The sequence below is a fragment of the Brassica rapa genome, chromosome A06, assembly GCF_000309985.2.
Source record: "Brassica rapa cultivar Chiifu-401-42 chromosome A06, CAAS_Brap_v3.01, whole genome shotgun sequence".
Classification (NCBI taxonomy): domain Eukaryota; kingdom Viridiplantae; phylum Streptophyta; class Magnoliopsida; order Brassicales; family Brassicaceae; genus Brassica; species Brassica rapa.
The window spans coordinates 2,211,824-2,238,524 of NC_024800.2; the positions used below are offsets into that span (position 1 = coordinate 2,211,824).

The following is a 26,701-nucleotide window of genomic DNA, read 5'->3' on the forward strand; positions in this document are numbered from 1 at the left end:
ATTTTAGGTTTGATTTAAGATGTGTTGTGCTTGAATTATAATTTTGACTTAGGCCTTTTATAAATTTGCTAACTCAAAACATAAATCTACATCAATCAAAATCCATTGTTTTAGAAGTTGAGTTATAAATTTGATTGATTTTTTTTTGTTTAAAAAAAATGATAATGGTGAACAAATCTTTTACAAAATATACAACATAGATTTGGGAATATTGGTGATGGGGGTCCGTGATGGGGAGGGGGAGGGGGAATCGAGTGGAGCAACGTTCCTTTTTGTATATGTGATGATTTTCATTAACCTTGCGCAGGTATGTTTTTTGAAATTCAAGATATTTCAATTAAATTTATTAAAAATTAGGGAAAATAACACTTAACTAGGAAAATATGAATGAAATCTAAAATATAATAATTAATTAGAGCCATTACGAATGAAATCCAAAAACATAATTAACTAGAGCTATTAATTAATAAGAAAAACCGAAGAGGTAGACGCATGTGCGCTACACTTAAATCATTAGAAGAGTGTACTGAAAATTGAGAACAATGAAACTTTTGTAACCACGATGCTAGTAGAGCTTCAGTTCTTGGCCTTCTTCGAGATCCAAAGAATACTTCATTGTACTCCAACCTTTTCCAAAAACATATTTGGTGTCGTCGTTAAAACGCTTTATGGTGACTTTGTATTCGTCTTCTTCCGTTGCATCATAAACATCCACTTCCTTACCGTTTCTTAAACCCTCATCTGTAACACCATCCATCACCGCGAGAACTGACTCAATTTGTTCTCTCGGTAATACCATATTTTGTACATAATCAGTGTTTGTCAGTTGTTTTGTTATAATCATAGCAGGATGGATGGGTTCGACAGTATCAATAGGATATAAAGCATCAATGATCATATTGATGTTTTTTTAAAGAAAAAACTAGAGATAGCTATTGAAAGTAAAAGAAAGAAGAATACTTGTGTAGTTTTTTTTTGTCTGTTAGACAGAAACATATATATATATATATATATATATATATATATATATATATATATATACCCGGATTAACTTGAGAAGAAAGGAAATACAAGAAAAATAGGAACTCCAAAGAAATCAGAAATATTCCGTTTAAAAAAAGGCGAAATCGTCCATATTTTTGCTAAATGATCTATTAATACTGAAATGAAAAATGGAAAGAGGAGGAGCAATGTAGCTTGGGAAGCAAGTCATGATGTCATGAGCAGAGAGGTATGTTTACATAAAAGCATAACAGGAAGAATAGAAATACAAGAGAAGAAGAAATAGAAAAATCTCTCTCGTTAACAAAACTTAAAATTGTATATATTTTTATTGGAAATTTTGAGACTTGAAAAAGCTCACGACATGGCTGGTTGGTTTCTCGTATCCAACGGTATTGTGATCAGAAAGTTTTAAAACATGTCTCTCATTTTCTTAATTGACGGAGCAATCAGCAAAAAAATCTGCAACAACTTTGGGACTTGGAATCTTGTGCTGTGTAGTTTGGTAGTTGACTCTTGTAGCTTAAGAGATGGGGAGTTACACTTGCGAATCAAGAACTTGCAAATGGTGGAGGTTGTTGCTTACGTTTCTCTTGGAAGAACCGTTGTGTTCTTGTTTGGTTTAGGTGACCAGAGGAAGCGGATGAATGACGAACTGAATCGTTTTGAGGTGCTTCTTGAAAGATGCAGATGAGAATCATTTTTTCCTCAAGGAAGAATCATCAATGAAAGTAAAAGGGATTAAAAAAAAAAGTGTTCAGGAGGAGGATTGCTTGCATCTTGAGCGTGACGGTTTCACTTCATAATGCTGTCTCAAGAGATATCACCTCATCGTGCTTGAACACACTTGGTTTCTGTTTCTTCTAATCTCTGTCTCTGATAGAAGAGCAAAAGCTTTGGCTTCCAAAATAATAGAATATTAATTCAATACTCTGTTCAGAAAAATGATGTCTAGATGTTGGAGACTGTAGACTCGGTTCAAAGCTAAGCCTTTTCCTGCCAAGAGATTGATCTGTTCTTTCCATTTGCAGACTGTGTAGCTTTCATATGACCTTCTTGAGAAACATCGATCAGGAAGCCTTCTTCTTTTGACTCTGAATGTCCCCCTCCCAGTTAAGAGAAGAGAACATAAATCATTCAAACAGAAGGTCCTGCGCACTGTCGTTCTTACTATTAACAATGCGGTTTTGCGTCAAGAGTTTGCGTTAGAGATACATGAACTGGAAGACACACACAAATGAAAGCTTTGAGAAAAATGTATCAAATGGTTACAAACTGGAGAGAAGTGGAAATGCAACAATGAAAAGTTTCCAGCTTTGACAAACAATGTCATTCAAGCAAAAGCAGAACATAAAACCAAAACAAAGGTTTAGAAACTGAGAGGATACACTCACACAAATATAGCATATGCAACGGGGGATTCGGAATCTCATTCATCAACTTCCTTACTCCTGTTCGTGTCTCTGAAACTCTCTAATGGCAGCTTTTGGCCAGTTGATCTCATTCATCAAATTGATTACGCATCAACGAGATCCTTCTCAAAACTGACCAGTTGATGTCATCATATGGTATAAGGGTTAAGTTCACACCTGTTTTGACGCACTGTTTTGCAGACGTAGACCCTATCCAAAGAGCCATTTCACGTAACACGTCATGCATTTTCACAGTAGTTTCTGATTCCATCAATAGATGCGCACGAACTAACAAACCAATTATAACATGACCTTTGTTGTTACTTCCATCTTCATCTCTCTTTCCATTTATAAATCCTTCATTGATCCAATACTCTATCAACTCCTCCTCCTTTATTTCATAATCTTCCGGGAACAAAGAACAGTATAGGAAGCATGATTTCATCTTATCATCCTCTAAACCATCATAGCTGAACTTCAAAACTGAAAGAATATTTTCTTCCATACCTGGAAACTCGCGGCTGGAACTTTTGAGAACATCATTTGCATGACGCCATTCATGTACATCCTCTTTACATGACATGGCTTTGCCAATCACATTGAGTGCAAGTGGCAAGCCATGACATTTTTCGGAATTTTTTTTTGCGAGTGTGAGAATTTCCGAATCCTTCTTTAATGGGGCTTCTCCAACTACATTTTGAAACAGTTCCCACGCTTCATTCGTTGACAAACAATCCATTTTCAGCTCATCATCAGCTCTCATGTGTCTGCAAACTTCCTTTTTACGAGTGGTGAAAACTATCTTCGATCCATTTTCTTGAGTTGGTTGTGGAACTCCAATCTTTTTCAAATCTACCTCGCTCCACAGATCATCTAATAGCAGTATGAATTTCTTTCTTCTTAGGATATTCTCTATGAAAGATGATTTCTTCTCTTCTGTTTCCTTTTCCAATTCTTGGTCAGCACGTAATCGGAATCAGTGTCGGAGCGAACCAAATGAACTTTCGCAAAAGGATTTAACACGTGAACTGATGTGATTAGTAATCAGTTTGATCATATTGGATTGGATTAATTGAAATTCTAAGGGGACCAAGCACCGTATACCAATCTCTTGTGTGCGCATTTGGAAAAATCATTCTCTATCTATTATAGTATTATGCAAAGACTTAATCAATATATTCGTAAAGAAAAATATGAATTATCATGCCTGCCCTTAAGTTGCAGGTTTCAATGTCTCAAACGAGAGACATCTTATCATGCAACAAAGTAAAAAGAACTACCATATAAGCCTCTCCTGCGGCTGCAGTGTATCATTAGGGTCTGATCTTTGGAATAGGCACGTAAAGTTATAATCTACTGTTCTTCCCAAATGTCGCAATGATCTGTGGAGGCCGTGCATAGAGCCAATGAACATCTAACATATCAGGGAATCGTCTCAATGAGTACCGAGTTTATCAGAACCCATACCTTGATTTAGCAAAGAAACAAATCAGAAACTGGACCATTGTAGACTGTAAATTGAAGAATAGAAAACGGCGTCGTTGGAAGTGAGATGTTATTTTTAGTTGTTAAACGTCCCACATCGGAACAAACAAGCTTTTCTCTGTTGTATATATAAGATTAACTCGCAAGAAGTGCACGTCCAGCTTGGTAACGCGGGCTTGTGATCCGAGTGGAGACAACAAGATGTTGGAACTATGGGCCGATCTCATTAGGCCGGGTTCGGGTTGGCTATTCACTGGCCTGCCCATTCCAAGTCGGGAGTTGAGGGTTCGGGCTCGAGCGAAGGCTTGTGGTTCGGGCACTCTTAGAGCGGAGGAGACTGCGTGAGGCTGGTTTCACAGAGCAGCGTCCACCTCCCGCTTTCGACGGTGGAAGGATCACGGGCCGGTGCCTTCTGAGCCCACTATGACCTAAGACCACCTCCATTGGAGGTTCTTAGAGGTGGTACTTAAACAAAAATCAAATAAAAATAAATGAAAAAAGGAAAAAATCAAGAGGACCGGTACTAAAAAAAGGAGTTTTGGAATCACTAAGTACCCCATACGTGGTCTTTTTCTATTGGTTGTCTTTTTCTTTTCTTTTTTTTCTTTTTTTTTGTTCAAAATTGATTCTCTCTCTTTTCTATCGTATTGTCTGTCATTCTTCTTCTTCTCCAAATCCTTGAGTTTTTTTGTTGATTTGAAGTTGAAACTGAAATTTGGTTTTGATGATGAGGTTGGCTTATTATCTCCGGCAAGGTCAGATCTCGTGTCGAATTTGAAACTGAAATTTGGTTTTGATGATGAAGATGAAGTGACGAATTGTTGACTCTTCGTTTGCAGAGAGGAGACATTGGAGCTAAACAGAAAAAAGTGGAAGAAGAAGATAGAAATAAACTCTTATCTTTTGCCCCTGTTTCAGTTTATAAAAAAAAACTTTTTTAAAAAATTTAAGAACCTCAATGTGTTACTAACCAATGGAGAAGGAAAAAATTAAATAGATTAAAAAGGGTACTTAAGCTTTCAAATCAAAGAATTATACATTAATTTAATTTTAAGTACCCATTAGGGGTACTTACCGATGGAGGTGCTCTAATAAGCTGGTTTCAACTGGACCAACATCTTTTTATTTTTCACCACGAGAAACGACATCAACAGCTACGCAGTTCAAACATTGCATCCAAATTCGCAGACAACTACTTTTTTAACATGTGCGAGAATGTTTTGTGAGATTATTAAAGAACAGGCCATGCTGATGCCTGAGACGGAGCCTCTTCAGATTCATTTTACTATACCATCGTATCTGCTATTAACATCTCATTAGTTTCATAAGATTTTGTATGCATTAAGCTATTAGTATCACCTAACTTGATGTAATTTTTATATTTATCAAAATGAGGCATCAAAATATTTTTATATCATCTTTTAATTCCATACTTAAGCAACAAGAAACAAATATTACTACTCTTCAACAGTGGATGACATGAACTCAACAAATGTCTTCATCAACTTCAAAGCATTTTCAGAGTTAGCGTTATGGATATGGAAGCAATGTCCTTCCTCTTCATCCTCCACCACTTCCAACTCTCCTCTCCACCCACTCTTCTCCAGCTTCGCCGCGTAAGCCAACCCTTGCCGTCCAAACACATCTTTTCCAGCAACTGCAACCAAAACCCTCTCACATCCCAGTCCGGATATATCTGACCCGGATCCGACAACGTTCAACCACGGATCATCCACCCCATCTACACTATTCGGACTCGCTAGCTCCCAAACCTCTGCCACTTGGCTTCTGATTCTTTCATCTTGCACATCTTTCTCGTCGACCGGATCTTTCCCCCAAAAACCTGGATGCACCATAGCAACTCCTTTGATTCTAGGGTGGAGCTTCTCTTTGCCTGCTTTTATCGCCATGTGATGAGATATATTAGCTCCGGCGACAAAGACTCTGCCAAAGTCAGCGAGTTCATTGATCCAAACCTCTTCACCAAACCCATCAGAATGAGAAAATATCCACTGAATGGCCGCCCAAGAATCTTCATACGCCGCCGGTATCGGATGCTCCGGTGCACGGCGGTATTGAACCGACGCGGCGAGGCAGTTAGAGGTTTTGACGACCTCTGCGAGGTAGTTATGGTAAACAGGGGAGAAAGGGGACTCCATGATGTAAGCTCCGCCGTGGAAGTAGATAAGTAAAGGTAGTTTTTTACCGGCGGCGAGTTTTGTCGATTTATGAGGGAGGAAGAGACGTACGGAGAGGTTATGTTCTGGTGAGTAAACGACGTCTTTTGTCACGACGTCGTTTTGGGGGTCTAGTGAGGTTGGGATGACGTCGTTGCCGCTAAGTCGCTCGACGCGGCCGTCTTTGTGTATTCTGATGGGTGGAAGATGAGAAGTACGATGAGGTTCCATCTTTGTTTTTTTTTGGAGAAGATAGTGAAAGTAAAAAAATGGTCGAAATGGTGATAACACGTAATATGATGGCATCGTTACTAGCATGTTATATATTGTGGTGATTAAAGAAAGTTATATTTCTTTTCTAAAATATTAAATTAAATTTACTTTAATTTAGATTTGTCCCTTGGAAAGCCAAAGTTTTCGGTTACATCAGTTACTGGTAACATGCATGTGTCAATACAGAGGACGTATTTGAAACGAAAGTGTGTTACTGGTTTTTGCTATTGCGATTAAAATTGGACTACAAGTCTCATATGGCCAGAAACATTCAATATAAGGTGATACGCACTATTAATCATACTCTTTTTTCCAATTTTTCATTAATTAGGTGAACGATTTTATTTTTCTTCATCTTTTGTTAGGTAAATACACGAAGTCTTTTGTCACGACGTCGTCTTGGGGGTCTAGTGAGGCTGGGATGACGTCGTTGCCGCTAAGTCGCTCGACACGGCCGCCTTTGTGTAATCTAACATTGTCTGAGCAATGAGGAAGGTGATACCTTATGCAGACGAATGTCTGGTTTGTGCTCGAACAAACAAGTGGAAGCTCTACAATAGTTTTAATTAGGTTCGAATGTAAAATGACTTCGGTATTGAATTACAAATATACCTCCAATATGTTAAAGCTTTTCTGCAAATAATAGAGATTGACTGCTGTACGCAAGAGAGAGTAGATTTGGCTCAAAGCCTCAGAAGGAAATGTGAAGCATAGTGTTGCAAAGTTCACAAGGAGAAATGTTGAAACAGTTTTGAGTTCGTGAATACAGTGCGTTAAGATTGGATTATTACTTTATTTAAGATTGAACAGTTTGACATTATGGGTTAATAAAAAACGAAGACATCAAGTTTATTCTTAGAACAGAGTTTAAGCTATACTCTTCAACAGGTGATAAAGTCGACAAACTTCTTCAAGAATTTTGGAGCATTATCAGAATCAGGGTCTAAGAGATGAAAGCAATGATCTTCCTCTTCTTCCACAACCACCTCAACATCCCCTCCCCACCCACTCTTCTTCAGCTTCGCCGCGTAGCCCAACCCTTGTCGCACAAACACATCTTTCCCCGCCACCGCAACCAAAACCTTCTCACATCCCAACCCGGAAAGATCCGAGTCGGATCCAACCACGTTAAACAACGGATCATCCGTTCCATTAACACTATTCGGACTCGCGATCTCCTCCCAAACTTGCGCGATTCCTCTTCTCGTCTCCACGTCTTGCACATCATGCTCGTCGACAGGATCAGTCCCCCAGAAAGCTGGATGAACAATCGCAACCCCTTTGATTCTAGGGCTAAGCTTCTCCTTACCCGCTCTCATGGCCATGTGGTGCGACATATTGGCTCCGGCGCTATCTCCGGCGAGGAAAACTCTGTTGAAATCAGCATATTCGTTGATCCAATCCACAGGACCAGACCCATCTGAATGCGAGAAGACCCACCGAATCGCAGACCATGAATCCTCATACGCCGCCGGGATCGGATGCTCCGGGGCACGGCGGTACTGAACCGACACCGCCAAGCAACTCGCGGCTCTCACAACCTCCGTCAGGAAACTGTGGTAAATCGGAGAAAAAGGGGACTCGACGATCCATGCTCCGCCGTGGATGTAGATAAGCAACGGGAGTTTGTTACCGGCGGCGAGTTCTCTGGCTTTATGAGGAAGGAAGAGACGAGCGGAGAGGCTATGCTTTGGCGAGTACACGACGTCCTTCGAGACGACACCGTTTTGTGGAGTTAGAGACGCTGGGACGGTTTCGGTGCCGGAAAGACGCTCGACGCGACCGTCTTTGTAGATCCTGACGAAGGGAGGATGCTCGGAGACGAGATCAGATGAAGAGTGTGAACATATACTACGAAGAGTTGTGTTGGGAGAGGAAAGCCGGTGGTGGTGGTGGTGGTGACCGGAGACGCTGACGGCTGTCCGTGAAGATGACAGCGGAAAGTTATAGCGAGGAGAGTGGCGAAAGAAGCGGAAGAAGAGAGGGGGCGAAGAGAGCGAGGAGGAAGAGGAGATTCTTCGGAGCATTTTTACCGAAATATCTTTTCCGACAGGGATTGCTTTGTGTCTGTCGGCAAGAGTACTTTATCCAAATCTTTTACTGCGGAAATAAATTTTGGACAACGTGTACGTATGTCTAGAGGAGGATATGTGTTTCCTGTTTTGTAATTTTCCGCACTATTTTTACTTCTAAATAAATATAATTAAAATACTTTTTTCAATTTAAAAATAAATATTACTCCTCGAATTATATTAAATAATTATTTTTCAAGTAACACTGAAAGATGAAATCACAAAATAGTATTCGTTAAAAGCAAACATATATATACATATTTTTTAATTTTTTTTAGTTATTAGGATTTAAAATCTAAGATTTAGGAAAAAAAACTTTTTGTTTAATCAATGTGCTTTGGTTAACCAATGTGTTTTGTAACGACTACATCAGACATCATTTGATTTGTTGAAAAAAAAAAAACTTTTTGTTTTAAATATTTTATTTTTGATTTTTTATATTAAAATTATCATTTGATAAAAATTAGTTTATTCTGTTGTTTAGTAAATGCTATTTATGATTTCGATTTTGTGTGATATTTTTGAGATAATTTTTAATATCATAAGTATGCGGTTCGAGACTAAGTCTAAGACTATGTACAGGATTCAACACATTCCACTTCATTTTTTAACATTTTATGTCATCTTTTCTTTCTTTCACATCATCATTTAACACACATTAAACTTGTATCCACTATAATGGTTTTGTTAGATAAAATTCAACATTATATTTTATCAATTAATAATTAATTTTTTATATATCCAAATTAAACAAACTCAGTGTCTATTTATATATAATTTAAAATGATAAAATATAGTATAAGAAATAAAAATAAATTAATTAATTTATAATAAGATTAATTTATTTTAAATAATTAAGAAAATATCAAAATATCAAAAAATATTTAGAAAGTAACATGCGTCGTTAGTGACCTCCACTTTCTTTTTATTCAACATATTGAATCTTTTTAACACCAATTAATCCATATCATCAAATTTCATTTTTTTAGCACCCTCAATGTAACGATTCAACTGTTGAATCTTTTATTCAACATTTCCATTGTACATGGTCTAATAGCTTTGCATCCAGCCACCACAACTCCTTGCACGACCACCGCTACAACTCTGTTTACCACTATTTTCATTCTGCTCACTTCTCATTCGTTATCACCACCGTTGCATCATACACCACTAATTTTATCAAATTTATTGTCAATAGAAAATCCGTTCTTTCTTTTTGATTTTTATATTATTGAATTTTTACATTTATTAATGCAATGAAATATTAGAAGATTTTTAATATTTAATTAAAATAATTGTTTTTTGTAAATATTTTCAGCTACTGGAAATTAATCGGAGGTTGATTACTCAAAAAATCATCGGTACATTCAGATGATTCCAATAAAATTTTTTTACAATATTTATCGTAACTTACCCAGTGTTTCCAACAATTGATGATTTTCTAGATTCAAACACCGATGAAATTAGGATTGTCGAAAAATGATATAAACTTCTGTTTAGTATGGTTGTCGAATATCACTTTTTTTTTTTGAAGTTAATGAGCTTTATTAAGCAAAACATAAAACTCAATTCTAATTGAAGCCCACAAATATTGCTTACCAAAATGAAACGATGTGTTTTAAAAATCGGGAGGCGTACCGACTCTAGAATATACGAATTATTGAATATACGAATTAGTGAGATGAAATCCTAGATGGGTACTCCACAAAAATCTTCTTAAAGAAATTCGAAGCATTCTCAGCATTATATGAACAGCATCAAGCAATATCTTTGATTCAGTTTATTTCTTGCAAACATATAATGAGTAAAACAAATCGAATTAAAAACAGGTACAACAAATTTAAAAATTTATCCAACACAGGTAATCACACTATTATCATCATCAAAGAACATTCACAAAATCATCATCACCATTTGAACCGTCGGTTATAAACTCGACAAACCTATCCAAGAATCTCAAAGCACTCTCAGAGTCAGGGTTCTGCAGATGGAACACATGTCCTTCCTCTTCCTCCACAACCACCTCCACATCCCCTCCCCACCCACTCTTCTTCAGCTTCTCCGCGTAACCCAACCCTTGCCGCACGAACACATCTTTCCCCGCCACAGCAACCAAAACCTTCTCACATCCCAACCCGGAAAAATCCGACCCGGATCCGACCACGTTAAATAACGGATCATCCGTACCGTTAACACTGTTCGGACTAGCGATCTCCTCCCAAACTTGCGCGATTCCTCTCCTCGTCTCCGCGTCTTGCACGTCAAGCTCGTCGACAGGATCAGTCCCCCAGAAAGCTGGATGAACGATCACAACACCTTTGATCCTCGGCTCAAGCTTCTCCCTACCCGCTCTCATGGCCATGTGGTGCGACATGTTGGCTCCGGCGGAGTCTCCGCCGATGAAAACTCTCTCGAAATATGCGTGCTGGTTGATCCATTCCTCCGGACCGGATCCACCGGCGTGGGAGAAGATCCACTCAATCGCCGACCAAGAATCCTCGTACGCCGCCGGGATCGGGTGCTCCGGCGCGCGGCGGTACTGGACCGAGACGGCGAGGCAGTTGGCGGACTTGGCGAGCTCCGCGACGTGGTTGTGGTAGAGGGGGGAGAAAGGTGACTCGATGATCCAAGCTCCGCCGTGGATGTAGATTAGCAGAGGGAGCTTGTTGTTGTTGTTGTTGTGAGGGAGGAAGAGACGGACGGAGAGGTTATGTTCCGTGGAGTATACGACGTCCTTTGAAACGACGTCGTTTGTTGCGTCTAGTGAAGGAGGGATGATCTCGGTGCCGGTGAGACGCTCCACGCGACCGTCTTTGTAGATACGACCGAAGGGAAGAAACTCTGAGACGATTTCAGTTTCCATTTGGTTGGTGTCTTGGTGACTTGGTGTGAGATTATTAAATTATATACTCACTATATTATAGAGGTATTTATATAATTTTTAAAAAATGAGACAAAGATCTATGTTTCTTTATTTTCCATACGGACACGTAGCACTGACACTGGACACGTAACCTTTTCTTCTATTCTTTTTTATTTTTATTTAATTTAATTTGGGAATTTAAGAAAAATGACAGCAAAGAAAGTATGAAATTGGTAAGCTTAATATGGGCAGATATTTGGAAGTTTATATTTATTTGTTTCCAACAGCTTATATGGGCAGATACTGGGAGTAACTTCAAAGCAACCAAATCTTGTTTGTTGTATACATTTATAGTATTCAATTCTTCTGGATTTTATGAAAGATATAGTGAAGCAAGCATATACGTCTCTCTCTGGTCTCGACTGATAGACAAGTCAAAAAGTATTGCTACAAATTATTTGTCTAAGAATTATAAATATCGTAATGCTCTACAAGAGTCGTCCCACATGAGCAGAGTAGTTACTTTTTCTGAGTTTTAAAATCATACTTTTTTTGACCCTTTGTAACTGACCTTCAAAGTTTCACATTACTGGAAGGACATATCCAGATTTAATTGAAAAGTGATATAGATACCCCATAGAGAGCAGGTTAAGATGCAAGGATATATCCAGATTTAATGGAATGTGATACATTATACTCTATAGAGAGCAAGACAACTGTATGTAACAGAGTAATAATCTATTTATGAGTAGAGACCATTTTCAATAGCTGCCTATATTTTTTACCCTAAAAGTAGAGTATTCTAAAAATTTGCTCCAATGATTACTTCTATTTTCTACTCTAATATATTTTTTCTATTTATTTCTTAATTTTTATACAATCCATAAATTTTAAAATATTTAAAATTTACCTTTTCATTTTATTTTATAGCAATATACTACCATAATTACACTATTTATATAACTAAATGACTATTTTAAATTTTTTTTTATTACAATACATAATTAAAAATAAATAATATACTAAACATAGTATTTAAATGTGAAAAGTTATACTATATAATTCTATTTGATAGAAAATGAGAACATATAAAAGATGAAGTGTTATTTTATAAAGAAAAAGTCTCCATCTAAAAAATAAAAATAAAGTAAATAAATAGTGTTATTGTAGATTTGGAATAATATTATTCATTCTTCTATATTTGGTGTAAAATCTGGTATACCATTATAGTAACTTTTACTATATTTTTAGCGTTTAGAGAAAATAGAATACTATTGAAGATGTTCTTAGCCGAAAAAACTAGTTATTTGAGAAGCGATTATGTAAATTTTTTTACAAATATAGATATGTCTGGTGAATGCATAAATGGTTGATATTATCACCATGTTATAAATAGAATGGAACATTATTTAACAGCCAGAGAGATCGGGTGAGTAGAGCCTCTGAGTGTGAGTTCTACTTTTACTGCTCTGGTTTGGAAAAGATATGCTTGAAACATATTAACTTTAAATAATGGGATCACTTCCAGTGTTTAATTCTCTTTTGGTATGGAACTATAGCTTGTGGAGGATAAGATGAGCACCATACTGTGGGTGGAGGGTGAAGACAGTGTAAGGAGCATGGACATAGGTAGGAGAAAGCTCAAAGGAGAATCTCTGTAGAATCAATGCCATTGCCATCTTTGCCTCTAATAAGGCAAAATTTTGGCCAATACAGATCCTTGGTCCCCAAGCAAAGGGAAAGAAGGAGACTTGGCTCTTTGTTGCCTTTGAGACACCATCTTCGAATCTCTCGGGCTTGAACTCTGCTGCATCGTTCCCCCATAGCTGGGTATCGCGTTGGACTAGCATAATAGGTAGATTGATCTGAACACCACCTGGTAGTGTCAGGTCTCCTAGCTTCATCTCTTTGTGAATCGTTCGGGTCAGAAGAGTTACTGGAGGATATAGCCTAATGACCTCATTAATTATCATTGTCATCTGAAAGAGATCAAAACATTCAGCAAAAAAAAACATGAAAACACAACCAGAGGATAGTTACTTGAAGGTTTTGGTTTAGACTTACAATTTTGAGATGGTTAAGGCCTTCTGTATCGGGTTCTTTATCACCAAAAACTTGCTTCACTTCTTCTCGTGCACGAGCCTGCCAGTCTTGGTGCTGGCTTAGCAGAATCATTGTCCAAACTAGAAGTACTGAAGTTGTCTCTTGCCCGGCAAAGTAGAACAACTTGCACTCCTCTATCACATCGTCAATGCTCATTCCATTTCCTTTAGCTTGTCCTAAATTTGATTCAAGAAGTATACCTAACAAATCTTCGTTTGGTGCTTCTCCAGCCTCTCTTGCCCTTAGCCTTTTGTTAACGAGCCCTCTTAGTATATCATGGGTTTCTTTGGCTGCTGCTTTTATCCTTCTATTGTCCTTTGTTGGGAGATATCTTCACGAAAAAGGACAACATTAGTCATGTTTCCTAAAAGAATTTCACTGGTTCTAAGTCCAAGATTCAAACCAGGAGAGTGAGGTTTTCATTACCTATATCCAGGGATGTAAGATTTTCGAAAAGCTTGTATAATGAGCTGTGCTAGTTCTGTTTGGAGCTCAAAGATCCTCTGTCCTTCTTTGTAGCTGCTTCCAAAAGCAGTACGAGAGATCACATCTTCTGTTATACTCATGAGCCCAGGCCAAACGTCCACCTCACAGGATGACCCTTTGTCCGAAACCATCTTGTCCCATTTGTCAACAACCTCGTTGCAGCTCTGGTGGAACACAGGTACCATATTCTATTCATAGAAACAGAAGTCAGGTTTTGAGTCAGATACAATACATAAAACGTAACTCCAGACTTGAAAAAATAAAGCCAAACCTTGATCTTCTCAAGGTGGAAAGCAGGGTTGATGATTCTTCTGTGTTTTGCCCATTTATCACCATCATAACTAAAGAGTCCACTGATTATAAGGTTGGTCAAAGGAAATGTATGCGGCTTTGGGAAATCATAAACTTTATTGAACACTTCCTTGATTTGCTCAGGATCCGTAATGGTTATGGATGGTATAGTTCCTCGCCATGTAAAGAAAGTCCTTCCTGTTCCAGACACAGAGATACAAAACCTGACACCTTTAGAGTAGACCAGGTACTCTCCGGACCCAGTCCCTTGTCCCCCAGACCCCAATTTTAATATATTTATGTTTTTATACCAAATTTACTAAAGCACTTTTTATATTCTTTTATTAGAAGAAAATTAAGTAAAGCACTCTTTGGTCAAAATTTGGTAAAGCACTTGAAAATTTAGTAAAGCACTTGAAAATTTAAAATTTAAGGATTAAATTTTATTCTTTTTCTCTAGAATCCCAAAAAATGTTGAACAGGCCCTCGTACTTTGCAACAATAGTTTTTGACAAGTTTATGAATCGATGAATGTTAACCTCTCTATTAATGTGGCCGCAGCCAAGTATTTATACAACCATCATAAGATCTCCTAAACCTAGTATCAATAATGTTAATAACTAGAATAGGAAATATAGATATACACAAATCTATGTAGTATCTCCCGTAATACCCCCCCTCAAGGTGGAGCATGTAAGTTACGAATGCCCAGCTTGGACAAGAAAATGTCGAACTCTTTGCGTCCCAATGCTTTCGTAAAGATGTCCGCTAACTGCTCTTTAGTGGAAACATATGATGGTTTTAGAACACCCTTGACAATTTCATCTCGTATGAAATGACACTCAATCTCTATATTCTTAGTCCTTTCATGAAACACCGGATTTGAACTAATATGAATTGCTGGTTGACTATCACAAAACAGTGTCATCGGTTCCTTGTGATTCACTCCAAGTTCCCGAAGTAAAGACTTTAATCCTAACAACTCCTTGGTGATGGCTCCCATAGCACGGTATTCGGCCTCTGCCGATGAGCAAGACACAGTGTCTTGTTTCTTGCTTTTCCACGCGATGGGAGAGGTTCCGAGCTGAACTATCCAACCAGACAGAGAGCGCCGAGTAGTGTGACATCCTCCCCAATCAGAATCACACCAGCCAGTCAAGTGGAGAGATGACTTCGCATCCAGAAAAATACCTTGACCTAAAGTTCCCTTCAAGTATCGTACCACCTTCAATGCAGCAGTCCAATGATCTTCTTTAGGATCTTGCATAAATTGTGAAAGAATGTGTACAGCATACGTTAAGTCTGGTCTTGTCGCAGCAAGATAAATAAACCGGCCAACAAGTCTCCGATACCGTTCTGGCTCAGAAATTGTAGGACCATCAGCTCGACTAAGTTGATGATTTTGATCCATAGGGGCTCCAGCCGGTTTACAACCAAGCAATCCGACTTCAGTGACAATATCAGTAGCGTACTTACGCTGACATAAGTAGAAACCAGACGGGCTTCGAGCAACCTCTATACCCAAAAAATATTTGAGAAGACCAAGATCCTTCATGTGAAAGCAAGTGGAGAGATAGTCTTTTATGAGTTTGATATCCTTCGGAGTACTTCCTGATATAATCAGGTCATCCACATAAGCCAAGATGCGAATGGACACTCCTTGCTTGACGTAAACAAACAAGGAATAATCAGACTTGGTTTGAGTAAACCCATACTTGAGAAGAGCATCTGTTAACTTGGCAAACCAACAACGAGGCGCCTGCTTCAAGCCATATAAAGATTTGCGAAGTCTACATACCAGATTCTTATCTGTAGAAGAAAAACCTTGAGGAATTTTCATGTATACTTCCTCGTGAAGATCCCCATGAAGAAACGCATTGTGAACATCCATCTGATGAACCTCATGACCCAACTTACACGCATAATCCAGAAATACTCTCACCGTAGTCATCTTCGCAACCGGTGAAAATGTGTCTGTATAGTCAACTCCATGTTTCTGGCGATTACCACAGACAACTAATCTCGACTTTGGTCGTTCAATACTGCCGTCCGATCGATACTTAATTGTATAAATCCATTTGTTATCAAGTGGTTTCTTACCAGGTGGCAATGGCACCACATCCCACGTATGCTGGCTCTCCAAAGCTGTAACTTCAGTACCCATAGAATCCTTCCATATCTTGTCAAGAATTGCTTCTTTAAACGATTTAGGAATATGATGAGATGATATCGCCACCAGGAAGCTGCGATGTTGGTCAGAAAATTTATGACTAGAGAGATAATCAGAGATAGGATAGACCGAACCTGAAGACGACTGAGGAGATGGTGAAGTAGTGGAGAGAGAGAGAGAAGAGTCAAGAGTAACCGTATTAACGACGAAGTCTCGCAATCGAGTGGAAGGAATTTTTGGACGATGTCCTCTTCCTAAAACCTCATCAACCTCAGTAGCCGGTGTATTTATTTCAACCGTCGGAGGAATCTCCTCGGGAACCTCCGCAGGAGCCATCGGTATATTCTCAGCTGCAGGTGCAGTATCCAGTACACCTTCCTCTGTTTCAGGTTGCACATCGTCGGATGTACCACTATCAGAGTCAGTGTCATCGAGAGTAGCCTCTTGTAGTTCAGACACTGGCTCATGATTGTCAGATTTATCAGAAGAAGCAGCCAATGGGAAGATATCTTCACAGAAAACAACGTCCCGCGACGTAAATATACTCTGCGTTTCTGAATCAAGCAGTAACCAGCCTTTCTTTCCTGCTGGATATCCAAGAAATATACACTTTCGACTCCTTGCCGCAAATTTATCTCCTTTGTGATTAATGTTATGAGCATAGGCAAGACACCCAAAGACCCGAAGATGATTAAATGATGGAGTTCTCCCATACAGCTTTTCAAAAGGAGTCTTACCATCAAGAAGTTGAGAAGGAGTCCGGTTCATGAGATAGACTGCAGTCTTCACACACTCGCCCCAATATTCAATAGAAAGATGGGCTTGAAATCGCAAGGCTCGAGCAATATTAAGTATGTGTCTGTGTTTACGCTCTACTCGACCATTTTGTTGTGGTGTGTACACACAAGAAGTCTCATGATGAATTCCATTCTCTTGAAAAAATCGAGACATACACACAAATTCTGTTCCATTATCACTTCGAATTGTCTTGACTTTCTTTGAGAACTGTGTGTTGACCAAAGCTATAAAATCCATGAGATGCCGTGAGACTGACGTCTTATCTTGCAAAAGATAGACCCAGACAGCTCTAGAGTGATCATCAAGAATAGTTAAGAAGTATCTTGTGCCACACAAAGCCGTTGTACGATACGGACCCCATAAGTCGCAATGAATTAAATCAAATATTGCATTAGAATAAGTTGAACTTTCAGAAAAACATTGGCGAGTTTGTTTAGCTCTGAAGCAGACATCACAGTTTTTAAAAGAATCCTTATGACTACTAACACCAGGAAGCAAACCAACAATACGAGAAGATGGATGGCCTAAACGACGATGCCACAAGATGGAGTCTTCACCAACACTTGTATGCGACGACAGGATTGGCGCAGCACAGCAGAGCCGGTAAAGTCCCTCTCTCTCTCTTTCACCCATCCCAATCAGCGTCTTCGTATTGCGGTCCTGTAATATCAAGAGTTTGTCAGTAATCTGCCCGATCAAACCATTGTCAGTAACCAGTTGACCAAAAGATATTAAGTTTGTGTCAAATCCATCAACAAGAAAAACATTCTGAAGTATCAGATGTGGATTTAACCGAATGGTTCCTTGTTTAGAAGCAAGTGAGTTTGTTCCTGTAGGCAACCGTACAGACACTGGAAGTATAGAACGAATGTCCTCTAGACACTCAGCCAGTCCAGTCATATGGTGCGTAGCACCAGTGTCCAGTATCCATTCGTTGCAGTTAGGCTTACCCGTCAAGGAGTCTTGTTTAGATGTGCTTCCCACCATACGTTGAATGATCTTCCATTGGTCATCAGAGATACCAGACAAGCCTTGTCTGTCAGCTTCTGTTAAGGTCACCGGAGTAACAGCAGCGGCATTTACTCCTATGATCTGCGTGCTGTTTACACGAGGCATGGATCCACGACCACGTCCTGAGCCACCACGTCCACCACGACCTGAAGTTCCATACCACTCAGGATATCCAACAACCTTGAAGCAGGCACTTGCCTCATGACCCATCTTGCCACAAACTAAGCACTTCCTGGAAGGATCTTTATTAACTGGTCGAAAAGTCTGATCACGATTATAAGTTGGTGTCGTGACTTGTGAAGCAAAGCTCATAGCCGGAGTCTCTTGTGTGACATTTGAGCGGATGGTCTCATTCTGAACAATAGTTTGATACACACTATCAAGGTCTGGAAGTGGTGTGATCGCACATATTTGAGAACGGATAACGCCGTGAGCCGAGTCATCCAGTCCCGAGAGAAAATCATGAACCCGTAGAGTTTCACGGTCTGATTCGTGAGCTGTGTTTAGATCACACTCACACTTTCCACAGGTACACTTCTTAGAGTTCATACTCTCACGAATTCCATCCCATATTTTCGTGAGCCTGCCAAAGTAGTCATCAACTGACGTTCCATTCTGTTTGCAAGTTGCTAGGGAATTGCGAAGTTGTTGCAGCCGTGCGCCGCTCTTCACAGAAAATCTCTTCTTGATTATCTCCCACAGCTCCTGTGCTACCTCTCGAGTAGATATAGAACTCCGTAGCTTTGGCTCAATGGTCTTGTTGATCCATCCGACCAAGAGGTGATTATTCGCTATCCAATCTTCAAGGTTAGAGGAGTCTGCTGGAGGTTTCGGAATGCTTCCATCAATGAAGCCAAATTTCTTGCGTGAACTTAAGGCCATACGCAAGTTAATAGCCCATTCATCATAATTCGTACCGTTAAGTAACGGGGATGAAATAACTGCACCAGGGTTGTCACCGGAGGTGAGGTCATACGGTGAGATAGTACGCCTCTTAGGTGTGCTCCCAATGTCTGTCATCTTGTTCGATTGATAGTAACTTGGAAGAGAAGAAAAATTTGAGATGTGAGGTTCTTGTAGATAAGCGGCTCTGTTTTCGTGAATGAAAACCGAGGCAGCTCGAAATCAATAAACTGTAAGGAATTGGATCAATGCTCTGATACCATGACAAGTTTATGAATCGATGAATGTTAACCTCTCTATTAATGTGGCCGCAGCCAAGTATTTATACAACCATCATAAGATCTCCTAAACCTAGTATCAATAATGTTAATAACTAGAATAGGAAATATAGATATACACAAATCTATGTAGTATCTCCCGTAATAGTTTTCTTGTTTTCGGTATCTCTATTAAGTTCTTAATAGATAGGAATCAAGAAACATACCGTAAGTCTTGAGCATGTGCGAGGGGAAAGGCAATACACGTGAGATGATATCATCCGTAAGTTTGATGGGTTTGGACCTTGCCTCCTTTGACATGCTATTGTCCCTTCTCATGTCTCCAACAAGTGGCGTATAAGGAGTACCGGCAATACCCTGTCTTCTCAGGTAACTTTCAAGCATCTTTGGTTTAAACCAAACCCACTTTAGAGTTCTCCATATCCACAACAACACAACAGATATAGCTACTGAAACTATTACAGACTCAGCTGATGTTTGCATATTCGTTTCCAGAAAAGAAAGAGAAAGAGAGAGATATGGACTAACCCGCTGATATTCTCAACCATATATAGATTGAAAAATTCCATGTTGGTGATGACATCACCACTTATGTCATTCACACTTTATCCTACGAAGCTACAAGAAGCAAATTTAGATTTGTGTGGGGGAAAAAGGCACGACCGTCAACATTTTCACATTTCTTTATCACTACAGCTACGGAAAACATTTTCCTGGTACAAGTGAATGTATTATATTAAACGTGTTAGACTTGCCCACTGATTAATTTTGTTTGAAAAGTGAACGTTAATTAAAAGTCAACTAGGATAAGACCCGCGCCTTGCACGGGATTAAGTTATTATTTTTATTATATTTTGGAGAATGAAACAATAGTTTGGCTTCATTTGAATTACGGGTGTTCAATCCGGATATCGGGTTGGTATCGGTTCGGTTCGGTTTTTTTCGGTTTTTGGTTAGTAAAATATAACTACTATTCTAAATCCATATTTACTTTGACTTTAATCTTTCACATACTTTTGAAAGATTTCAACTGGACGACTAAATTGATCAGCCAATCTTGTTGCTTTAAATCATTAGTGTTTATATATATATATATTATTTAGTTTGAATATTTATTAAATAAAAATTCATATGCGTTATATTTTATGATCATTTGTAACTTATTATAACAAAAAAATAATCTATTGATCACAAAATTTTTAGAGTGGGAATATTCAAATTTCTAATAATATATAGACGTATTGAAAAATTCAAATATAACATATAAGAAAAAATATAAATGTTTTTATTATATATTTAATGTGATTTTTTAATATCTTTCAATAATATAAAATTAAAAAAAAAGAACTAAGATACCAAAATTGTTATCAAATATTTATTATTCATAATAATTAATTTTCATATATACGTTAATCATATTAGGTAATTTCGTAGCTTCTAATTAAGGAAAGTGCAAAAAAAATTTTGGTAGATTATTTATCAATTCGATAGTTAGTTTATAAAAAATATAATGTAAGTCAAGATGGACCAACCTATTTTTCTAAGAATAGTATATTTTATATAGTCATTTATTAAATGAGAATTTATAATCATACAGTTCTATGATCATTCATATCATTTTATAACTGAATATTTAAATCATCGATAACAAAATTTTCAATGTGAAATCTTTAGTAAGTTTATAATTTATAAATGTTTTTGAAAATTCATTGAAAGTTTTAATATTAAAATATTTATGTAATCTTATGGTATATAGTATAATCTATATATATATATATGTTTTATTATTAAATGATATTTTTTACTCATATGGTTTTAAAATAATGTGTATCTTCTTATAATATTAAATAAAAGTTCATATTAATACAATTTTATGATCATTTGTAACTTATTATGACAAAAAAAAAATCTATTGATCACAAAATTTTCAGAGTGGGGATCTTCAAATTTCTAATAATTTATAGACGTTTTGAAAAATTCAAAATATAACATATAAGAAAAATTATAAATGTTTTTATTATACATTTAATGTGATTTTTAAATATATTTTAATAATATAAAATTAAAAAAAGAACTAAGATACAAAAATTGTTATCAAATATTTATTATTCATTATAATTAATTTTCACATATACGTTAATCATATTAGGTAATTTCGTAGCTTTTATTTAAGGAAAGTGCAAAACATTTTTTGGTACGTTATTTATCAATTCGATAGTTAGTTTAGTAAAAAGTGTAATGTAAGTTAAGATGGACCAACCTATTTTTCTAGGAATAGTATATTTTGTATAGTTATTTATTAAATAAGAATTTATAATCATACGGTTCTATGATCGTTCATATCGTTTTATAACAAAATATTTAAATCATCGATAACAAAATTTTCAATCTGAAATCTTTAATAAGTTTATAATTTATAAATTTTCTTGAAAATTCATTGAAAGTTTTAATATTAAAATATTTATGTAATCTTATGGTATATAGTGTTTAATATACATATATATTTATTTTATTATTAAATGATATTTTTTACTCATATGGTTTTAAAATCATGTGTATCTTCTTATAATAAAAATGTTAAACCATTGATCATTAATTTTTAACATAATAATTTTAATAGTTTTAGTCATTTATTGTCGTTTTTAATTATTCATAATATAACATATACGAAAAAATCTAAATTTTATTTTTATAGCTAATTTGATTGTTTAATTTATTTTAATAATATAAAATTAAACAAAAAATGATGGAGGAGATATACATTGTTATCAAATCTTTATTATTAAACTCATTAATTGTCATATATATATTAGTCATTTATGGTAATTCCGTAGGTTTTATTTAAGGAAAGAAAATATCATATCATATCATTATATCATATAGTTTGACCAATATATGTATCTAACAACATATAAAAATCAAATGTGGACCTACTTATTTTTCAATTGAATGTAATTGACTACCTAATTGAGTGCCACATATGCATTGGGGCCTCTTTTAATTAATACAAAATTGAGGTTACATCTTTTCAAATGTTCCTCAATTAATATATAAGTGATTGGTCACATGAAGTTGTTACATAATCAAAATGTTATCTTCTAAACTCAAAGAATAAATTTAATTAATAGACCTTTAATACTGTTTCGCTGGGACCAAACTTAATAAAACATTGGCTTAATAAAACAAAATTTAATACAATTATACTCTTCAAATAACTAATATTTAGATCCTTTTGTATATGTAAATGTATAAGTGTGTTTATACAAATATTTATACTGTTTATTAGACATAATTGTTTAAAATTTTATATATATATATATTGTTCCATGTGTATACTACTACACTGTTATGAATATATTATAATTTTTAGATATCTTTCTATTTGAATGACAAAAAAGATTACTCCATATGCATAGTGTCTAAGTTTGCTTTGTATTTTATACCTAAAAAATATGTATTTTGGTTAATGTTACTATTTTGCTTCATTTTACTATAATAGTTAAGTAAATTGTCAAATGTTAATATGTATTTTTGTAGTTTAACTTAAATATGTACTAGTAATTTCGTTTCATTTTGAAATATATATTTTGTAAATATAGGTCTCTTATTTTATATATTGTGAATGTTTTTAGATATTGTTATTTTGATTACTTTAACTATTTTAATATTAATTTACCATTTTATTTTTCTATAAACTGTATTTTGGAATAGTTGCAAAAGTCACATGAAAATTGACGGAAAATTTTCTTACATTCCAGCACCCAGATGAAAGCTTCAAGTTTGGCGTGTAAAGGTGATAGACTTTGTTTTGCGTTTTTTGTCTCCATCAGTCCCTCAAAATCTTCAACTGTAATGTACCATCCTTGTCCAGAGAAAACATTCTTATCATTCCTAGATCGATCTATAAAACATTCCTTCTCTGAGGTGTGTACTATGTGTTTTCTCCTCTCTAGGTTGTGTGAGTTGGAGTTGAGAATCATTATGCTTCGTTGCCATGTGTGCTTCATTCCATAGCATTACTTATTTTCTCTACCAATTGTAAAGTATATGTTTAACCTTTTCAATATCTTGATCTGGTCAAATGCAGCATAACAAGCCTGTTAAATCTCTTTAGTCTCGTAATTTTGTGTTATCTCTTAATAATAACAAAAAGGTGTGGTAATTAATGCTCTCTCTCTCTTCTAAAGCCCCTCTTATGCTCATATACTTTTCCGTATAAAACCAAGGTTTCTGATCAAGTATGAACCACCTTGTGTCTCCTTTGAAATGAAGAAACTTTTATGGAGTCTGACTCTGTTTGGTGTCATCTTAATCCTCCCTGTTAATGGGGAGAAGTTCAAAGATTTTAATGGGACAAATGTGTATCAGACCGAAAATAATGTCAATTCCAAAGCAAAGGTTACAATGGTTGGACTCACTCTCATTAAAAATGCTGCTCTGAGATCAGCAGGTAACATCTTCTATAACACGATCTGATTCATTGAACCATATCCTTTGATAATATGTTTATTATTACTCACTTTTTCGAACATTGATTCATTATATCATTCGATTAGCGCTTTTTTATTATTGCAGTGTGTCTAGATGGAAGTCCTGCCGGTTATCATTTTCATCCCGGGTCTGGTTCAGGAGCAAAGAATTGGCTCGTTCATTTGGAGGTTTGTTGCATCACAAAGATAAGTCTCTCCTAATAAGTGTTAATAATATTAGTCGTACATGATTTCATTTGATGTTTTGATAGGGAGGCGGATGGTGTAGTGACACTGAAAGTTGTGAATACAGCAAAAGAACTAGTCACGGATCGTCCAAGCATATGGAGAAAAAGATACCTTTTACAGGAATTCTAAGTGACAAAGCCTCCGAAAATCCAGGTTAGTGTTGAAATCACTATGTGTGATGATGTCTATTTCTGTTTAGGTTGCTAATACAAATTAAATGTTTGTTTGCAGACTTTTATAACTGGAACAGAGTAAAAGTTAGGTACTGTGACGGTGGATCCTTTATGGGAGACAATGAAAATAAGGTTAGCCAAGTCTAAAACATAAGTTTGAGAGGATTACTGTTTGTGTACTATGATTGCTATATGTTACTTTTTCTACGTATTAGGATGCAAAACTTCAGTTTAGAGGAAAGCGAATATGGACTTCTGTTATGTCAGATTTGCTGTCGAATGGAATGGAACATGCAAAGCAGGTAAACCATAGTTGTTGTTTTCGTGTATGCATATGTCGTATAATATCGACTTTATATATGTCACATTAGGGTCTGCTCTCTGGATGTTCTGCCGGAGGCCTTGCAGCAATATTCCAATGTGAAGACTTTAAGAGTTCACTCATGTCTTCCACCAGGGTAAAATGTCTGAGTGATGCTGGCTTTTTCGTTGATGCGTGAGTGATTTTCTAGCCAACTTCTTTTAATAAAACTTTGGTATCTATATATATATATATATATATTGAATTGTTTTGTAATTTATGTAACTGAAGCACTGATGTCTCTGGAGATCGATCTCTGAGACAGTTATACACCGACGTAATAGAATTTCAGGTACGAGCACATAAGATTTGCAATGTGTTACATTTCTCGAGTATATACTAATATGACAATTGTGTAATGTTTCTACAGAGTATTACAAACAATCTCCCTAATGACTGTTTAAATCGTCTTAATCCAACTTCGGTATATGTTTTCATCTTACATCTTCTATTCTATCTTTATAGTAAAAAACCAAATGAACTAGATCTCATAAGAAAGTGTACTCAATGCTTCAATATTTACAGTGTTTTTTCCCACAAAACCTAATAAACCAAGTCAAGACTCCATTGTTTATTCTAAATGCTGCATACGATTCTTGGCAGGTTAGTTTATCATCTTCTTTAATCCTCAGCTCTATCTACAAACGTCAAAATGTATCTTTTGATACAATGTATTCCTGCAGATCCAAGAGAGTTTAACTTCTAAATCTGCAGATCCAACTGGAAGTTGGGCTGACTGTACATTTAACCTCGCCAAGTGCAATGAATCCCAGATCATGTTCTTTCAAGGTGAAAAATGAGCCAATAATGTTATGGCTTTTTAATAAAACCAACTGAGCTAGTGCTTTCGAAATATGTAATACAGAGTTCAGGATTCATATGGTGAATTTGCTCGGTGGATTCAAAGAGCAGCGTAAGAATGGAGTGTTTCTTAACTCGTGCTTTTCTCATTGTCAAACAGAGAGCCATGACACATGGTATTCCAAAAACTCTCCTTCGGTTAAGAACAAGGTAGGCAATACTATTGGTTTTTACTACAGATCATGATTCGTGAACTATACAATATAATCCGCCAAACAATCCACTGAAAAGATGGGAAAACATCCAAACTAACACTTTAGCAGCCATTCTTTTTGAACTTTTGTTTTGATCTTATTTTTTGACTGACATCAAATACAAATTTCCATGCTAAATTTAATCATGTTATTTCCATTATACTATTTGTGATATTTTGGTATGATTTAAGCCCAATTATTAATGATGTTTGTTCCATATACTGAAACAGAGGATTGCAGTTGCTGTGGGAGATTGGTTTTTCGAAAGAGGAGGAGCAAAAATCATAGACTGTGCTTATCCTTGTGACAAGACTTGCCGCAATTTAATTTAAAGGATAAATTTGTTTTGTGTTTCTATTTTTTTGGGCATCCAAATCCTTCTTTCATTCTCCTAACAGCCAAAAACTTTAATAAAGTAGAATACCTAAAACGATTTACCTAACCAAATTGGTAGTGTCAAAATTAGTCCGAACCCTTTTTTTTTTAGTATGAACTATTGCTATTAGAAAACTTCGAACAATACGTGCCAATAATTTTTTTAGTATGAACTATTGGTGCATATCATCTTCTGCACTAGGTCAGAATTTTTTTGTTTTTTGTTTTTACTAAATTTGAAGGTCATAATTATGGCAAAAATCACATTACATTTTTCAGAGTATTATTACCTAAAAGCTAAGCTTTAACCTCTACGTGCAGGGAAGAGAGGTAGAAATACTTTTAGTTGGGGGCACAATGTTAAAAATAACAAAACAAATTCTGAGTCAGGGGCACTTTATCTATTTCTTCACTAAACTATGAACAATTCAACCAAATTAATTCAGATTACGTAAGAAATTTTTAAAAACAGTAGGGGCACGGGTTCCTGTTAATGTCCGACCGCCCTTGAGAGAAACTACTTCAGATATTCCTACCACTCATCATTGTATTTCCCACTCCATTTGTACTACTAATTAAACCTTTTCCAGTAAAAATCTAATGGTTTCCAGACCCCATTAACATTACACCAACCATTATAAACCAAATTACGATGTTGAACAGACTCTTTTGTATATTCATTTTGTCCCCTCCAC

The 26,701-nt window shown here is 36.4% G+C and overlaps 7 protein-coding genes across 7 annotated transcripts in view; 1 reads left to right on the forward strand and 6 right to left on the reverse strand.

Moving 5' to 3' along the window:
* Positions 1-13: 13 nt before the first annotated feature.
* LOC117125862 (B3 domain-containing protein At1g43171-like) lies at positions 14-1,934 on the reverse strand. Its single transcript, XM_033272567.1, has one exon. The coding sequence runs from the start codon at positions 896-898 to the stop codon at positions 566-568; it is 333 nt and encodes a 110-aa protein (XP_033128458.1). The 5' UTR covers positions 899-1,934; the 3' UTR covers positions 14-565.
* A 296-nt stretch (positions 1,935-2,230) lies between these two features.
* Positions 2,231-4,327, reverse strand: LOC117125860 (probable disease resistance protein At1g15890). Its single transcript, XM_033272563.1, has one exon. It carries the CDS (start codon positions 3,175-3,177, stop codon positions 2,503-2,505), a length of 675 nt encoding a protein of 224 aa, XP_033128454.1. The 5' UTR covers positions 3,178-4,327; the 3' UTR covers positions 2,231-2,502.
* Positions 4,328-5,248: 921 nt separating this feature from the next.
* On the reverse strand, positions 5,249-6,854 carry LOC103871389 (probable carboxylesterase 3). Its single transcript, XM_009149629.3, has one exon. The coding sequence runs from the start codon at positions 6,392-6,394 to the stop codon at positions 5,357-5,359; it is 1,038 nt and encodes a 345-aa protein (XP_009147877.2). The 5' UTR covers positions 6,395-6,854; the 3' UTR covers positions 5,249-5,356.
* Positions 6,855-7,105: 251 nt separating this feature from the next.
* Positions 7,106-9,964, reverse strand: LOC103871390 (probable carboxylesterase 4, mitochondrial). Its single transcript, XM_009149630.3, has one exon. The coding sequence runs from the start codon at positions 8,374-8,376 to the stop codon at positions 7,231-7,233; it is 1,146 nt and encodes a 381-aa protein (XP_009147878.2). The 5' UTR covers positions 8,377-9,964; the 3' UTR covers positions 7,106-7,230.
* Positions 9,965-10,174: 210 nt separating this feature from the next.
* LOC103871391 (probable carboxylesterase 5) lies at positions 10,175-12,335 on the reverse strand. Its single transcript, XM_009149631.3, has one exon. It carries the CDS (start codon positions 11,282-11,284, stop codon positions 10,304-10,306), a length of 981 nt encoding a protein of 326 aa, XP_009147879.1. The 5' UTR covers positions 11,285-12,335; the 3' UTR covers positions 10,175-10,303.
* A 252-nt stretch (positions 12,336-12,587) lies between these two features.
* LOC103871394 (cytochrome P450 72A15-like) overlaps positions 12,588-26,701 on the reverse strand; it is a 34,493-nt gene continuing 20,379 nt past the window's right edge. Inside the window, exon 6 of the mRNA XM_033272549.1 lies at positions 12,588-12,724. The gene's annotated coding sequence lies outside the window, so the exon portion shown is untranslated. The remainder of the gene's footprint in view (positions 12,725-26,701) is intronic.
* LOC103871393 (pectin acetylesterase 2-like) lies at positions 22,354-26,151 on the forward strand. The gene is made up of 12 exons (XM_009149634.3): positions 22,354-23,774; positions 23,900-23,982; positions 24,066-24,195; positions 24,274-24,347; positions 24,431-24,517; positions 24,587-24,711; positions 24,808-24,868; positions 24,947-25,000; positions 25,102-25,179; positions 25,260-25,365; positions 25,442-25,587; positions 25,862-26,151. The coding sequence occupies exons 1-12, from the start codon at positions 23,591-23,593 to the stop codon at positions 25,961-25,963; spliced, it is 1,230 nt and encodes a 409-aa protein (XP_009147882.1). The 5' UTR covers positions 22,354-23,590; the 3' UTR covers positions 25,964-26,151.

What these genes read in the sequence shown, in the direction of transcription:
- LOC117125862 (XM_033272567.1), bottom strand. Translation starts at nt 898, where the DNA reads ATGATCATTGATGCTTTATATCCTATTGATACTGTCGAACCCATCCAT.
- LOC117125860 (XM_033272563.1), bottom strand. Translation starts at nt 3,177, where the DNA reads ATGAGAGCTGATGATGAGCTGAAAATGGATTGTTTGTCAACGAATGAA.
- LOC103871389 (XM_009149629.3), bottom strand. Translation starts at nt 6,394, where the DNA reads ATGCTAGTAACGATGCCATCATATTACGTGTTATCACCATTTCGACCA.
- LOC103871390 (XM_009149630.3), bottom strand. Translation starts at nt 8,376, where the DNA reads ATGCTCCGAAGAATCTCCTCTTCCTCCTCGCTCTCTTCGCCCCCTCTC.
- LOC103871391 (XM_009149631.3), bottom strand. Translation starts at nt 11,284, where the DNA reads ATGGAAACTGAAATCGTCTCAGAGTTTCTTCCCTTCGGTCGTATCTAC.
- LOC103871393 (XM_009149634.3), top strand. Translation starts at nt 23,591, where the DNA reads ATGAAGAAACTTTTATGGAGTCTGACTCTGTTTGGTGTCATCTTAATC. An exon ending in TGCTGCTCTGAGATCAGCAG is followed by an intron (nt 23,775 to 23,899) that starts GTAACATCTTCT and finishes TTATTATTGCAG; the next exon opens with TGTGTCTAGATGGAAGTCCT. An exon ending in CAAAGCCTCCGAAAATCCAG is followed by an intron (nt 24,196 to 24,273) that starts GTTAGTGTTGAA and finishes GTTTGTTTGCAG; the next exon opens with ACTTTTATAACTGGAACAGA.